The 17,207-nt window shown below is 40.8% G+C and overlaps 1 protein-coding gene across 4 annotated transcripts in view; it reads right to left on the bottom strand.

The window, feature by feature from the left end:
• Nucleotides 1–16,974, bottom strand: part of PON3 (paraoxonase 3) — a 30,985-nt gene extending 14,011 nt beyond the window's left edge. For 2 of the 4 annotated variants that reach the window (XM_025378545.1, XM_025378548.1), the window contains exons 1-3: nt 16,884–16,974; nt 15,254–15,324; nt 8,279–8,334 (exon numbers count right to left, since the gene is read on the bottom strand). In XM_025378545.1, coding sequence (XP_025234330.1) covers nt 8,279–8,334; nt 15,254–15,324; nt 16,884–16,957 — 201 coding nt within the window. In that variant the 5' untranslated portion in view covers nt 16,958–16,974. Of the gene's footprint in view, nt 1–3,924; nt 4,069–8,278; nt 8,335–15,253; nt 15,347–16,883 lie in introns of all 4 variants that reach the window. The other 2 variants (XM_025378544.1, XM_025378547.1) reach the window with 2 other exon arrangements.
• Nucleotides 16,975–17,207: the final 233 nt, after the last annotated feature.

Raw genomic sequence — 17,207 nt, 5'->3', positions numbered from 1 at the left:
TCCAGACCATAATTCTGTCATCATCAATAGCCACACCCTTTGCTTCCTTATCACATTATGTTCCAACTCCCTTTGCTTTGGTCTAGTTCTTATATAGGGCAAGTTTAAAATCAGGTTGAAAAACTCCACTACAAAGTCACCACCCTAACTTCAGCCAGACGTTTAGTACTGTTTATTGATTTTTTTTGGCTCATTATGATAGGCAATCTATTCGATTTCCTCATGTCTCCCTTCTAAATTTATTTCATTATCTTCTAGAGTAGGGGTCCCCAACCCCTGTGCCACAGACTGGTACCAGTCCATAGTCTGTAAGGAACTGGGCCACACAACAGGAGGTAAGCTGTGGATGAGTAAGCATTACCGCCTGAGCTCCACCTTCTGTAAGATCAGCAGCGACATTAGATTCTCATAGGAGTGCAAACTCTATTGTGAACTGAGCCTGCGAGGGATCTAGGTTGGATGCTCCTTATAAGAATCTAATGCCTGATGATCTGAGGTAGAATAGTTTTGTCTTGACCATGCCCTGCTCCCCATCCGTGAACTGTGGAAAAAACTGTCTTCCATGAAACTGGTCCCAAAAGATTGGGACCACTGTTCTAGAGCCCATACTTTCTTCCTCTTTATTATGAGTGGATGACTTTACTTACTACTTCTCTGAAGATATCATGTCATTTAACATGAATTTCCTATAATTCTTTCCTTTCTGTCCCAGTAATTCTTCTTCAGTTTTATTCATTCTCTTCCTTTCTCCCTCTTTTCTCAAGGAAGGAGTGTCCCTCCTCTGTTCTTAGGTTACATCCTTTACCTGCTTTCTTGGTTCCCTGTTCTCTAGGGTCTGTCTCTAGAGATTACACCTTCTCTCTCTTGCTTTACCACTCATTTTTCACTAACAGCTTCTTCTTTGGCCTGAAAAATTACAAGGTTTCCTTCCCTGAAATAAATATTTTTCTAACTTTACTGCCTCTTCATATATGCATTTCTCTCTCTTCCCCTCACCATCAAATTTCTTAGAAACATCACCTGATCTTGTTGCCTAATATGAACTGCTCCAACTCTCAATTCCCTGAAGTTAGTATTCTACACCCACCAGTTTATAGAAATACCATTATAAAGATCACATAATGGTCTCCAAATTACTTTATTTTGATAACTTTTCTACTTCTTATCTGTTTCTCTGTGGCATTCGACACTACAATATACCTTCTTCTTTCTTATCAAAAAGTCAAAAGTAGAGTTCCTAGATAGAAATCCTGCTCCTCTTCCTGACTCTTAGATTTCTGCCTCCTTCTGTTTTTAATCCATCCCTCCTCCCTTCTCACTCTATACTCTTTCCTTGCAGATCTTATACATAAAGATTCAGGTATTTCCTTCATAACAAGGACTTTCAAGTCTGCACATTTATTTGTAACTCTGTAACTCTAGCTTGCATTCCCAACTTCCTCCCAAAGGGCAGCTCAAAATCAAATAGTCAAAAACAAAATCAACATTCTCCCCTCGAATCCATCCTCTCATTTCTTTTTTTTTTTTTTTTTTTTGAGACGGAGTCTCGCTCTGTCGCCCAGGAGGGAGTGCAGTGGCCAGATCTCAGCTCACTGCACATCCTCTCATTTCTATCTATTCTTCTCAGCTAAGGACATCACTATGCTCCCCAACATTGGACCATAAAATTCAATTTTCAATCCACTCTTTCCCCCATAACCAATTTGTCACCAAACTCAATGGCTCAGAAAATAGTAGCACTGGAGAAAAAAATTATATATATACGTTAAAAATCAAATATATATAATAATTATATATATAAATATATTAGGGGCATTTAATCTCACATCTTCCCTTTCACATGAGGGAAATGAGGCCTAGATGAGTGATTTGCCTAAATCACTCAGATCATTTATTGTTCAGCCTCTCTCCCACACATAGAGAAAGGTTTGGAAGTAAACAATATTGCTCAGGAAGGCAGCTCAAGACAGAACACATTGGCAAGTACCTTGGTAGCTTGGGGGAAGGTAGAGCATAGCCAGCTAATGCAAAGACTGGATGTTACAGAAATAAAATAATCTGATAAAGAGATAAGGGTGGGGCACTGCAAACAAGCTTGGTCTAGAGTAAGTGTGATGATCGAAGAAACGCTTCTGATAAATGGCTTCACATTCACCTAGTTTTCTGTGTAAAGCAGTTAGGTAGGAATTTGTGGCAGCAAACCAACTATGTGCTAATGACTGTAAGCAATTCTTTTCATACCATTCACTGGTAAAAATGGTGAAAATCATCATCGAGACATGCAGGAATCTTATTTTCCCAACAAACTACAGGTATATGTGGACAATCAATGAACTCTTCCACTATCCTCATCCATCACCACATGCACTCAGTAAATATTCGAGGACTTGCACACGCCTGGTAGTATGTTAGGTGTTGGGCATGTCAATGCATGCTCCAAAGTCTTGAGTTCAAGGATCTTGAAATCTAGAGCAAGTACATAAGTATGGTGTGGTCTATAACAGCCTAAACTCAGGCGAATATTCAAGAGGGAACATTGAAGAGGCACCTCACTCCACAAGAGAGTGCCAGGGAAGACTCTGCTGAGGAAGTAAAGTGCCACCGCAATGAACCCTCACAAAGAAGTAGGAGTTAGCTGGCAAAGTGTGACGAAGGGAGTAATCTTGGAGTCAAAGATAAGCGTGTCAAGTCCCAAGACAGGGGAGAAAAATACCCTGTTTGCCATCCCTAAATAGACTAGAAATATCTATTGCACAGAATTATTGTCCAAATCAGCAACTTTCAAACATCTTCTACGATGGCAAGAAAGGGTAAAAGGAGAAACCAAAAGAACAAGGTCCCAAATTTATTATAGAGCAGAAGGATTAGAAACAAGCAAATAACATAATCCTTATCCTATAAGTTGTTCATTTACAAAAGGAGATTCATTATTAAAAACTTCATGTTAACATTTCTCATAAACTTGTGATCAAAATATATACTTCCTGTATAGCAATGATTCAGAACTTTTAGTTCCAGTGAAAATTAAAAAAAAAAAAAAAGAAGAAGAAAATATACAGTACGAAGGACAAACATTATTTCACAACAGCAAATAAATCTCCTAGCTATAGAATCATCACTTTTAGTGGTGTATTTAGCATAACATTGAAAATTTAAACTGGAAGGAGGCTTCCAAGATAGCTAAATAGGAACACCTCCGGTCTGCAGCTCCCAGCAAGATCAACATAGAAGACGGGTGATTTCTGCATTTCCAGCTGAGGTACCTGGTCCATCTCATTGGGACTGGTTGGACAGTGGGTGCAGCCCATGGAGGGCAAGCCAAAGCAGGGCAGGGCGTCGCCTCACCTAGGAAGCACAAGGGGCCAGCAGATTTCCCTTTCTTAGCCAAGGGAAGCCATGATAGTCTGTACCTGGAGGAACGGTATGCTCCTGCCCAAATACTGTGCTTTTCCCACAGTCTTCGCAACTAGCAGACCTGGAACTTCCCTCCCATGCCTGGCTTGGTGGGTCCTACACCCACGGAGCCTTGCTCACTGCTAGCGCAGCAGTCTGAGATCAAGCTGTGATGCTGCAGCTTGGCAGGGGGAGGGGCGTCCACCATTGCTGAGGCTTGAGTAGGTGGTTTTGTGCTCACAGTGTAAACAAAGAGGCCAGGAAGCTTGAACTGGGCAGATTCCACCACAGCTCAACAAGGCCTACTGCCTTGCTATAGATTCCACCTCTGTGGGCAGGGCATATCAGAACAAAAGGCAGCAGACAGCTTCAGCAGACCTAAACGTCCCTGTCTGACAACTCTGAAGAGAGTAGTGGTTCTCCCAGCACAGCATTTGAGCTCTGAGAACAGACAGACTGCCTCCTCAAGTGGGTCCCTGACACCTGTGTAGCCTGACTGGGAGACACCTCCCAGTAGGGGCTGACAGACACCTCATACAGGTGGGTGCCCCTCTGGGACGAAGCTTCCAGAAGAAAAACCAGGCATAAATATTTGCTGTTCTGCAGCCTCCACTGGTGATTTCCATGCAAACAGGTTCTGGAGTGGACATCCAGCAAACTCCAACAGACCTGCAGCTGAGGGGCCCGACTGTTAGATGGAAAACTAACAAACAGAAAGGAATAGTATCAACATCAACAAAAAGCCCATCTACACCAAAAGCCCCATCTGTAGGTCAGCAACATCAAAGACCAAAGGTAGATAAAACCACAAATATGGGGAGAAACCAGAGCAAAAAAGCTGAAAATTCCAAAACCCAGAGTGCCTCTTCACCTCCAAAGAATCACAGCTCCTCGCCAGCAAAGGAACAAAACTGGATGAAGAATGAGTTTGATGAGTTAACAGAAGTAGGCTTCAGAAGGTCAGTAATAACAAACTTCTCCAAGCTAAAGGAGCATGTTCTAACCCATTGCAAGGAAGCTAAAACCCTTGAAAAAAGGTTAGACAAGTGGATAACTAGAATAAACAGTGTAGGGAAGATCTTAAATGACCTGATGGAGCTGAAAACCATGGCATGAGAACTTCCTGATGCATGCACAAGCTTCAATAGCCAATTTGATCAAGTGGAAGAAAGGATATCAGTGATTGAAGATCAAATTAATGAAATAAAGTAAGATGACAAGATTAGAGACGAAAGATTGAAAAGAAAAGAACAAAGCCTCTAAGAAATATGGGACTATGTGAAAAGATCAAATCTACATTTGATTGGTATTCCTGAAAGTGACGGGGAGAATGGGTCCAAGTTAGAAAACACTCTTCAGGATATTATCCAGGAGAACTTCCCCAATCTAGCAAGTCAGGCCAACATTCAAATTCAGGAAATACAGAGAATACCACAAAGATACTCCTCGAGAAGAGCAACCCCAAGACACATAATTGTCAGATTCACCAAGGTTGAAATGAAGGAAAAAATGTTAAGGGCAACCAGAGAGAAAGGTCGGGTTACCCACAAAGGGAAACCCATTCAGACTAACAGCAGATCTCTCGGCAGAAATCCTGCAAGCCAGAAGTGAGTGAGGGCCAATATTCAACATTCTTAAAGAAAAGAATTTTCAACCCAGAATTTCATATCCAGCCAAGCTAAGCTTCATAAGTGAAGGAGAAATAAAATATTTTGCAGACAAGCAAATGCTGAGAGATTTTTGTCACCACCAGTCCTGCCTTACAAGAGCTCCTGAAGGAAGCACTAAACATGGAAAGGAACAACCGGTACCAGCCACTGCAAAAATATACCAAATTGTAAAGATTACTGATGCTATGAAGAAACTGCATCAATTAATGAGCAAAATAACCAGCTAACATCATAATGACAGGACCAAATTCACACATAACAAAATTAACCTTAAATGTAAATGGGCTGAATGCTCCAATTAAAAGACATAGACTGGTAAATTGGATAGAGTCAAGACTCATCTGTGTGCTGTATTCAGGAGACCCATCTCATGTGCAAAGACACATATAGGCTCAAAATAAAGGGATGGAGGAAGATTTACCAAGGAAATAAAAAGCAAAAAAAAAACAAAAACAAAAACAAAAAAAACAGGAGTTGTGATCCTAGTCTCTGATAAAACAGACTTTAAACTAACAAAGCTCAAAAGAGACAAAGAAGGCCATTACATAATGGTAAAGGGATCAATTCAACAAGAAGAGCCAACTATCCTAAATATACATGCATCCAATACAGGAGCACCCAGATTCATAAAGCAAGTCCTTATAGACCTGCCAAGAGAATTATACTCCCATACAATAATAATGGGAGACCTTAACACCCCACAGTCAATATTAGACAGATGAATGAGACAGAAAGTTAATAAGGATATCCAGGACTTGAACTCAGCTCAGGACCAAGTGTACCTAACAGATATCTATAGAACTCTCCACCCCAAATCAATAGAATATACATTCTTCCCAGCAGCATATCACACTTATTCTAAAATTGACCTCGGCCGGGCGCGGTGGCTCAAGCCTGTAATCCCAGCACTTTGGGAGGCTGAAACGGGCGGATCACGAGGTCAGGAGATCGAGACCATCCTGGCTAACATGGTGAAACCCCGTCTCTATTAAGAAATACAAAAAACTAGCCGGGCGAGGTGGTGGGCGTCTGTAGTCCCAGCTACTCGGGAGGCTGAGGCCGGAGAATGGCGTGAACCCGGGAGGCGGAGCTTGCAGTGAGCTGAGATCCGGCCACTGCACTCCAGCCCGGGCGACAGAGCGAGACTCCGTCTCAACAAAAAAAAAAAAAAAAAAAATTGACCTCATAATTGGAAGTAAAACATCCCTTAGCAAACGCAAAATAACAGAAATCACGAACTGTCTCTCAGACCAGTGCAACCAAATTAGAACTCCAGATTAAGAAACTCACTCAAAACCACACGACTACATGGAAACTGAACAACCTGTTCCTGAATGACTATTGGTTAAATAACAAAATGAAGGCAGAAATAAAGATTTTCTTTGACACCAATGACAACAAAGACACAAGGTACCAGAATCTCTGGAACACATTTAAAGCAGTGTGTAGAGGGAAATTTATAGCACTAAATGCCCACAAGAGGAAGCAGGAAAGATCTAAAATCGATACCCTAACATCGCAACTAAAAGAACTACAGAAGCAAGAGCAAACAAATTCAAAAGCTACCAGAAGGCAAGAAATAACTAAGATCAGAGTAGAACTGAAGGAGATAGAGACATGAAAAACCCTTCAAAAAATCAATGAATCCACCCTTCAAAAAATCAGTGAATCCAAGAGCTGCTTTTTTGAAAAAAAAAATCAACAAAATAGACCACTAGCAAGACTAATAAAGAAGAAACAAGAGATGAATCAAATAGATGCAGTAAAAAATGAAAAAGGGGATATCACCACTGATCCCACAGAAATACAAACTACCATCAGAGAATACTAAAACCACCTCTACACAAATAAACTAGAAAATCTAGAAGAAGTGGATAAATTCCTGGATACATCCACCTTCCCAAGATTAAAGCAGGAAAAAGTTGAATCTCTGAATAGACCAATAACAGGTTCTGAAATTGAAGCAATAATTAATAGCCTACCAACCAAAAAAAGTCCAGGACCAGATGGATTCACAGCCGAATTCTACCAGAGGTACAAAGAGGGGCTGGTACGATTCCTTCTGAAACTATTCCAATCAATAGAAATAGAGGGAATCCTCCCTAATTCATTTTATAAGGCTAGCATCATCCTGATACCAAAGCATGGCAGAGACACACCAAAAAAAGATAATTTTAGGCCAATATCCCTGATGAACAGCGCTGGGAAAATCCTCAAAAAAATAGTGGCAAACCGAATCCAGCAACACATCGAAAAGCTTATCCACCACAATCAAGTCAGCTTCATCCCTGGGATGCAAGGCTGGTTCAACATATGCAAATCAATAAATGTAATCCATCACATAAACAGAACCAACAACAAAAACCACATGATTATCTCAATAGATGCAGAAAAGGCCTTCAACAAAATTCAACGGCCCTTCATGCTAAAAATTCTCAATAAACTAGGTATTGATAGTACATATCTCAAAATAATAAGAGCTATTTATGACAAACCCACAGCCAATATCATACTGAATAGGCAAAAACTGGAAGCGTTCCCTTTGAAAATTGGCACAAAACAAGGATACCCTCTCTCAGCACTCCTATTCAACATAGTGTTGGAAATTCTGGCCAGGGCAATCAGGCAAGAGAAAGAAATAAAGTGTATTCAATTAGGAAAAGAGGATGTCAAATTGTCTCTGTTTGCATATGACATGATTGTATATTTAGAAAACCCCATCATCCGGGTCCAAAATCTCCTTAAACTGATAAGCAACTTCAGCAAAGTCTCAGGATACAAAATCAATGTGCAAAAATCACAAGCATTCCTATACACCAATAACAAACAAACAGAGAGCCAATCATGAGTGAACTACCATTCACAATTAGAAGCGGAAGCCCAGTCAAATAGAGCAATGATGAGAATGGATAGCAATAGGACCGACCTGGAGACTAGTGTAGGAATCGAATGGAAATCAATACACATTTATCAAGACCCTACTGAGTATGCCACTACCCACAGGGAGTTGCCCACCATGAGGCAGTCAAAGCTGGGCATTCCTGCAGTGTTCTAATTAGCCCTCCAGAATCCTGTTTTGGTTTTTTTAGTTGACTGGTTTACCCATAGGTGGTATGAGAGTGTAGGGATCCATCTGGCAGCTCCAGTGGACAACATTAATGTACTGTCTATACAGCTATGGACGTGAGCATCAGAGCAGCATGGAAAATACTCACACTGGAGATAAAAGCCAGCCCACTAGGAAGTATATCAATATCTTCAGAGCCATTTTCTGCAAAAGAAGGGTAGAATCAGAAAAATGCATATATGAATGCTCAAAAAAATACATCTCACAGTCCAAACTACAAATATCTTTTGGAAACTTCTTTTGGAAACTGTCAACTTGTTCAACCATTTACTTGGGAAACTATATTAACTTTTGGGAATCTCACAGGCATGCTACTCTACAGTAAAACTTGAATCAGACTCCTCAAATACTAAATCATTTTTTAGAATCCCATTTTCAGGAGAAAAAGGCAAATACCTAGAAAATAAACTCATATCCTAGATTTACTCTTTAAGTAACAATTTCCAGGGCATGTCCTGAGAGATTCAGCTTTATTCCCCATAGAAGGCTGGTCTATAGACTCAATAATAAAATCAGAAAGTCATAATCGTGAAGGTCTTTTATTACAGGCCTCTCTGCCAAGCATTCCTTCTCTTCCAACGTGAAGCCTAAAACACTATCATTATACAATTATATTGGGAAATTATTGAGTAATAAAATATTGAGTACAAATGAATATGAAAGATTAGTGAGAATTAATATGAAAGTTTAGTCAGATCTTTTTTCTCATTAAGAGCTAGTTTTCAGCATTTTTTTCTATGGAAAGAGACATATAATAAGTAAGTTTTGACTGAGAACAAGATGAAAAAGGAGCTGTCATGGCTTCTAGTAGGAATAGAGATCTGCATATGATGTGGTTCCAAGTAGACAGAAGTGAGATTATCTAGTGTGGCAAACTATAGTCTACAAATATGTCAGAACCAATATGTATCATCGCCACTTGTTCTTAAAATGTAATGTTCAGACTCTTCCAGCAACAGGTAAAGTCTATATTCTCTCCTGTTGAAGCTGGGTAGAACTTTGTAACTGCCTTGACAAATAGAATAAGATGAACGCAATGCCACATAACATCCTAGGCTAAGTCACAGTCATAGCTGCCACTGGCGCTCTCTCTCTCTATTTCTTAAGATATGCACCTTGGCAACTCTGGATCAAAACGTAAAAAGTCTGGCTATTGTAAAACTACAGAGGAAAGAGTACAGAGGAATCACCCAAAGTGGAAAGAGAGTCAGCATTATCTTTAGCTCAGGCCATAGGAGCTAGAAATGACTCTAGTTTCCAGCCTTTGAGTCATTCTAGCTGATGTAAATGAAACAGAGTGGACTGCCTACACTGTGCCCTGTCAACATTGCACATTATTGAGCAAAATAGTGGTGGTTGTTTTAAGTCACTAAGTTTTGGGGTGGTTTGCTACACAGTCATAGTTATTGGAACATGCAGGGAAATGGTTACCTAGAGTAGTGGGTTACTAGAGTGTCAAAAGGCAATGGGGGAAGTATAGGGGAAAATATGAAAAAGAAAATTGCAGAAAAGTCAAAGAAGATGCAAACTGAAATCAATAAAATGGTGAACAATAGGCACTTAGAAGTTGAGAAAGATTTTATTTTATTCAGTATACTGAAGGTTGAAAGTAATCCCCACCTAGAAATATGAAAATCAAATTAACCAGAACTTCCCATTTCCTAAGTATTCCAGTTAATCAAGATTTACCTACATATGGTACCTTGATAGCTATTTCCACACAAAATGACATAGACATCAGAAGAATACAGCAAACTGAATAAAGTCATTTAAAAAATTGCATTGAATATTTGTTGGTTATTTTCTAGTGTTTCTCCTTCTTCTCTGCACTCCCCTATTGGTTTCCCTGTAACTTAATCTCATTCCCCTCTCTGTCCTATAGGTGGATATTTTCCAGGCTCTGTCTGACCATGGCTCTTTCTCATGGCAAAGCATCCATTTTCCCCACATGATGCACTCTACTCCCACATGGGTCGTGGCAGATGGCTTCAGTTTCCACCTGGATGCTCTTGAATCCCCAATCTCTAAATCAAGCTCAAAGCTTTCTTCCAAGTTCCAGACCTTTGTATGAACCTGCATGTTGGACATTTCTACCTGGGTCTTTTATTTCTCATATTCCACAGGTCCCAAACTGATCTGAAAGTTTCTGCTTCGAATCTGCTCTATTTTCTATATTTCTACTTCAACAAATGGTGCCTCCATTCCACAAACACCTAGAGCAGGAAGCTTGGAGTTACCTTTGATGCGTTCCTTTTCCTTAATTTCCAAATCCAGCTGATCACCAGTCATTCAAGCTCCAGGACTTCCTCTTGGATTTCTACAATAGTTTCCCAATAACTCAGCTTTGCTTCCCTGAACCCATTCTCTGCACTGCTGAGAGTCATATTTTAAAATTTAAAGTTGACCTTGTTGATCCCCTGCTTAAAACCTCCCAGAGGCCCACTAGGGCTGACAGTATAAATACCAAGCTCTTTGGTCTAGATCCCAAACATCTTGGCTCCAGTCTCAGTTACTGTGGCCCCACTCTCTACTCTACATTGCAGCTGTGCTGTGGTACTTACTACTGTCCTGTGAGTAGTTTGTGAAATGGGCCAGACTCATTCACCAGCATGTCTGTGCATATGTTGCTTTCTCCTTGCAACACTCAGACCTTTCCCATCCTAACCTTACCTCTACTTGGCCAAGGCCACAGGCTCCTGGAGGTTTGGGGCCACCTTCTCAACCTATGCAAACTTTCCTGGTTTCAGCATCCATTTTATGTATTAATATGGTCATCTGTGACTATGTCTACCATGATCTTTTTCATACTGGGCTGCACCCCTCTGTTTACTTGTTAGTTTCCTACTAGATGGTCTGCTTTCTGAAGGCAAGAACTGGGTTTTATTCAGTGTTGTATCCTTATACTCAACATAATACTTGCCTCTTCACTGCAGAAGCTCTTAATAAAGCTGGCTGGTTCAAAAAAGAAATAAACACTTTTTGTTTTTTGAACTTTGTCATGTATTGAGGTTAAACTATCGAAAAGTGGGTGATGATTTCTGAGTCCAAGATATCCTGAATTGTGTTTGGTTCCTCTTCTCTTCCAAACACAATTTTACATGTCTCCTCTGACAGCATAAACCTACTTCAATAACTCACCTAAAACAGAGTGGGCATTTTTCAGACGTGTTGTGCCTGTCTTAATTTACTTGCTCCATCCGGAGCATGGGAAAGCTGGTGCTTTGCACTCAGCAGTGGAAAAGAATTACCACACAAGATTGCACAGTGTCACCACCCCTTCTTCCCACCTACACTGTGCCTGCATGACAGGCCCCATGCATCTCAGCAACAATGGCACCTGTGGGAGCAAAAGCCTCCAGGATACCTTCCTCTGAGACTTTCCCACACACTTATTAGTCTATGCACAACTATCATTAAAACCCCAGTGCTAAGTCTAAAATCAGACTTATGAATAGGTGCCTACTGCTTCTTAGCCTGTCAGCCCTACTACTACTTGGCATAACTTCATTTCTTTACTCTTTTCTTCATTTCTCCAGTCATCCCCTACAGGCACTCTGATAAAGGGTCACATCAAAACATTACTATCAGGTAATTTTATTATCGTCACTTCACATCTTGGAGAGAAGTTTCTGATAGTCAGTTAAGAAAACACATGGAACCTACTATGGTGTAGAAGCATATCTTGGAGACCTGGGAAGCTATAGAATGGAAAGAAGTGGAAGGGAAGGCAGGTAGGTATTAAATACACAGGCCATCTACTCAATAATCCTGCCCAGTGAAAGCCCTACTGAAGTATTCATATTTCAAATGCAGCTTTGATTAGATGCCAAGAGCAGCCAGATAACATCCTGGTTAAAACAATCCTTGACCCTCAAAGCCTTGGAGAAAAAGATGAACGTAATACAAAAAGATCTATGAGATATGATTTCCGGAGAAAGATATTTCATCTTTCAACTTTTCTGCCCAGAAAAAAATACTGGGGAAGAAAAACAAAATAAGAGTTTCTTCCACCAATAAAATAAACCTCAAAAATCTGGGTCTTAAAAATACAAATAAGAATTTTTCTCCAGCTCTGTTACAACCTACTATACCCTACCTAAAATCCTTCAGCAGCTTTTCATGGCTTTATAAAGCCTCTACTCTTCAACTAGTTGTGACTTGTAAGTATTATCTTATCAGTTATCTTAATTTAAATATCTAGCCTGCCTTGTTTTGATTAACCTATACCTAGTAATATTTCAGCTGTTCGCATCTCAGATTTTCTGTTTTCCTGCTGTTGTAATACTTTCCTGAAGCTTCCATAATAAAAAATGTGTTGTCAGTAGATAAGAAAGGTGGTGTTACACAACAGAGAGTACAAAGGCATAGAAGGAAATGGTCTTGGCTCATAAGCTAAGCCCATCACCCCCTAGTTCCAGACCATTGAGCAAACAACTTAATTCTTCTGTATGTCAATTTCCTAATCTGCAAAGCATAGATAGCAGCATCCACTTTACAAATTGGTTATGAGGATGATGTAGATGTTTGTAAAGGACTCAACAGGCTGCTCATAGTCACCAAGCCTTTGATAAAGCAGCTTTTCAAAAGATATATACCAGTATTGTCCTACTGACGCATGACCCATCATCATTCTAACTTGTTTAGTTCACCAAATATATGCCAATAGACATGAGAAGTAACATGGCATTTTTTTCTTCTGCTCCCAGCCTGCTTCCAACTAAGTCATTTTCTTCAAAATATTTGGAAAATCAGAACATTGACCTAAGACTTACAATATTAACTCTAATTTTACCTTCTCAAATCTAGTTGAGTGATACAATTCAAGAGTCAGACTAGACCTTACCAATCATCTAATCTAATTACACCTCTTAATTATTTGCAGGCTTATATATTTTGAGAGTTATTTGTATAGTGAATATGAATACTACTACACCACAAAACAGTAAACAAATGAGTAAATGTCACATTTTCTTATTTTTAAAATTAAATAAATCACTCTGATACCCCATTCCGCTAAGTTGATGGAAAATCCAATCTGAGTCATTACTGGGTTTCTCTGTTAGGGTTATGAAATCATTTTAGGTGGTAGGTTCTAAACCTAAGCAGAATGTTTTGGAAAGGCCATCTGGCATTCATTCTATACTATGTATCATCGAATTATTCATTGCCAGTTACTGGTCCCTTTTATTTAGACAATTCTGCTACTTCCATGTCATACATTGACACAAGGTCTTTACCTTAGCTGGAACACAGGGTCCAGCATCCCTAAAGATACCTTGCAACCATTCCTTCTGAGGTCCTGCTCCTCTCCCAGAATGCTGTCAGCCAGTGGGGTAAGGGTCCCCATTATTCAAAGATATCCACATATTCATATCCCTTCTCCATCAGAATCCCTTGAAGGGGCTCAGGTTCTTAAAAACAATTCAGGAAAGGGAGTTTCTTTGGTTTCTTCTGCTTTCCAGCTGCTAGCACAAACCACCTCTAAGACTAGGGAGTGCAAGGTTCAGATTACTTTATTTTTTAGAAATCGAGAGGCAAAAAAGGCAGAAAACTCAAATTAAAAGGGCACTTTTTCTGTATTTTTTAATATAGCAATAAAATAGAAAATCATATCCCAAAATAAGCTATCCCATCACATTCTAATAAATAAGTCACAGTCCTTGGCCCTAGGGAGTTTACAATCTGATAGTGAAAGAGAGAACACTGCCAGCTATAATATAAGGCATGTGGCAGGTGTCATAAGTGAATCGGAGCTTCAGAGTGCAGTGAGAATTCAGCAGCTGATTTCAGCAAGCAGAGACGGAGGAATAAGTAATTTTGGAGAGAATTTCATAAGCAAAGGTGAGAAAGTGAAAGAACATATTCTCAGAACAGGGAACACAATCTAGCCTGGTTTTATTTTATTTTTCTGTTAGCAATGTCAGGAAGAATTGGAGGTGTGGAGCCCAAATAAGCAGCTGTGGCATTAGTTAGTAGGTGAGATTAGCCCATGTCTCACATAGAAGCATGAGGGACAAGCGGGGAACAATGGTTCCTGGATTTTGAACTGAATCTTTTGAGAATGAGGGTACCATACACAGAAAATGTCTAGAGGTAGAGCTGGTTGTGGGTGGGAGGATGAGAGAGAAAAGGACAGAAATGTAAAATAGATTTCAGCTTAGGGAGAGTTTGAGATGGAGCTACCCTTTGACTGACTAAAAAAGAAGGGCTGCAGTTTGTAAGGTTAGGGACTGGGCCGTGGAATTTTGGTGATTTTTTTTAAAAGAAGGTAGGTAGGCTGTGAGGTTCCTTCTTTTTTTTTTTTTTTTTTTTAAAGACAAAGTCTCGCTCTGTCGCCAGGCTGGAGTGCAGTGGCGCGATCTCGGCTCACTGCAACCTCCGATGACTCCCTGGTTCAAGTGATTCTCCTGCCTCAGCCTTCCGAGTAGCTGGGACGACACGCACCCACCGCCACCATGCCCGGTTAATTGTTGTATTTTTAGTAGAGATGGGGTTTCACCATGTTGGCCAGGATGGTCTCAATCTCCTGACCTCATGACCCGCCCCCCCGGACTCCTAAGTGCTGGGATTATAGGTGTGAGCCACTGTGCCAGCCGGGTCTGAGGTTCTTGAGGGGAAGGGCTAAGTCATATTACTCTTGGTACTTGTAGATAAATTTTGAAAAAAATAACACTTGAAGCCAGGAATGACAACAAGGAAAGGGAGGGAGGAAGGAAAGAAGGAAGGAAGAAAAAAAAAGAAGGTAACAGAGGACAAGGAGAAGAGTGAAATATCACAGACAGGAAAGGAGAAGCATTCAGTGAGGGGAAAACCAGGGTGTGGTCAATGACATTCTTTAGGTAATGTGGAGAGATGTCAGTAAGGAAATGTGCTGAGAAAAAGCCACAAAGGATGTCATTTAGGACACCCCTAAAGACCTTGCATGAGGCAGAGTGGACGGGGCAGATGTCCCACTGGGAGGGCTTAAGTAGTGACAGGTAATTAAATGAGCTGGTACGGCTCAGTCAGGTGGATGGAGACAAAGAAGCTGTGCTGGCTCCTCTTGGTACTGTCACATACATACCAAGTTCCTCAATAAGGCGGCAGTTTTCAGGTTCTACTGGCTCCACTTCTCGAGAGGCACTCATCCTTTCTCTGTAGAAGATAAAACCCAATCCTGGAAATCAAGGCACAGCGTTCAAAATGTACGTTTAAATGTGGACTTCAATCATCTTCGTGTTGGTTAACTATCTTTATCATAATTTATGAATGATATAACAATTAAGTAGGTACCTCCTTTTATGTTTATTTACATAATGTAGACATTATATGGGTATTTTACCTATATCAGCTAACCTTACTCAGTTATTGCTGAAAAACTATATGATTCTACATGGAAAACATTCTGCTGCCCAAATAAAAGACACTATTTAATAGTATGAGTAATTGAACAATATCACTAATTTAAATGCACAAAATAGTCCTACTTAATTTTCTAAAGTATCGTCTGTTATAAATCTGCACTTAATCCCCTACAGTCTTGCCCTTTGAACTTCTCCTTCCAAACTGCTTTCCCAAAATTCAACAGGGTATGCTAATAGTCAAACTCTGTCACTTTTGCTTTAATTTTTAAATTTTATGCTGACTTACTTTTCAAGTATGTAAATTCATTAAACCAACCACAATTTAAACAATTGGCCAATTTATTTTTCAATACAATTTTCTTGTTTCCAGAGTGAAATGGAATGTTTCCACATTCTTCTAATATCAGGGATAATTTAAAATTTGTATTAAAGTATATTCAGGAAGACTTGATACTTACCTTACAGTCATTTATTTAAAAAATACCCCTTAGATCTACTTTATTATTATTACTATTATTTTATGATTCTCCATGCGGTTGCACTGGGAACAAATGTAACAATAAAACTCTCAAACTGGAAGTATTACTAATAGGCATTAGGCACCTCAACAGATTCTAGACATAATCCTCTGAGAAGGCCAGCTTCTACTAAGAGAAATACATAAACACTCAAAGACAACTGAAAGCAAGCAGAGGCTTTCGATCCACTCATGAATGTACATTACCACTTAAAGATTCTTCTTTCTAGCCCAGTATTGACTTTTCCTGAGACATTTCTAGGCTGGCTACCACCATTGTATCTTCCACTTCAAAAAGTCAAATGCCTACAAAATGCCAGTTACCAACTGCAGGTTTCAGCTGGTTTGCCCTGCTATCTGGCCAGTTCTTTAAATCTAGGAGAGGTTCCATAACTCAGTACTTCTGTGTGGTTAGCTAGACCCGAGCAATGTCTCAGTCAGCCATAAACATCCAACTGGTAGCCTGATCCTCTCCCCAGTCCAGCGTTTCCAATGGACATCCTTTTTTCCCAAGCGGAATGTTGAGGGTGAGCTGGGAAAAGGGTCATGACGTTCAGAAAGTAAAAGGGGGTCATGATCTTCAGAAAGTAAAGGGGGGTCATAACCTTCAAAAAATAAATGGGAGTAAGTCGGCTGGGCAGTCTTTGAAAACGCAAGTAGCTCACTTTCCCCATAAGCGAGTCTCAAGGGGCAGTTTGCTGGGTGCCATGGAGGAGTGAGGTTCCAAAGCTGCTCTTTCCTACTCGCTAGGAAGGGGGCGCCAGGCAGCCCCTGACCTCACTTGGAAGAGGAGAGAAAGAGAGTCGAGGACGCCCTGTCAAGATGCCACTCACCTAAACGCCGAGAACATCTCCCCGACTAAGGACAGGCCGACCCCCAGCAGGACCAGCGCCACCAGCTTCCCCATGGTCTCGGGTGCCCAGAGGCGACGCGCAGCGCCGAGAGCTCCCGGAGGCGCGGCGGGCGGTTCCTGCCTCGCCTACGGATTGGGGCCGGCTCGGCCCCTCCCGCCCGCGCCTCCCACTCTGGTAAGCGGCCCAGGTGCGGCAGCAGGGCGCCGACGAGTCCCGCCCAGCCCCGCAGCCCGGGTTCAAGGCCAGCTTCACGTGCACGAGTCCTTGTTTTTTGGGCGAAGGTCAAGACTCAACGGAGAGGAA

Source organism: Theropithecus gelada, chromosome 3 (genome assembly GCF_003255815.1).
Source record: "Theropithecus gelada isolate Dixy chromosome 3, Tgel_1.0, whole genome shotgun sequence".
Taxonomy (NCBI): Eukaryota; Metazoa; Chordata; class Mammalia; order Primates; family Cercopithecidae; genus Theropithecus; species Theropithecus gelada.
This window is presented reverse-complemented; position numbering and strand designations above follow the sequence as displayed.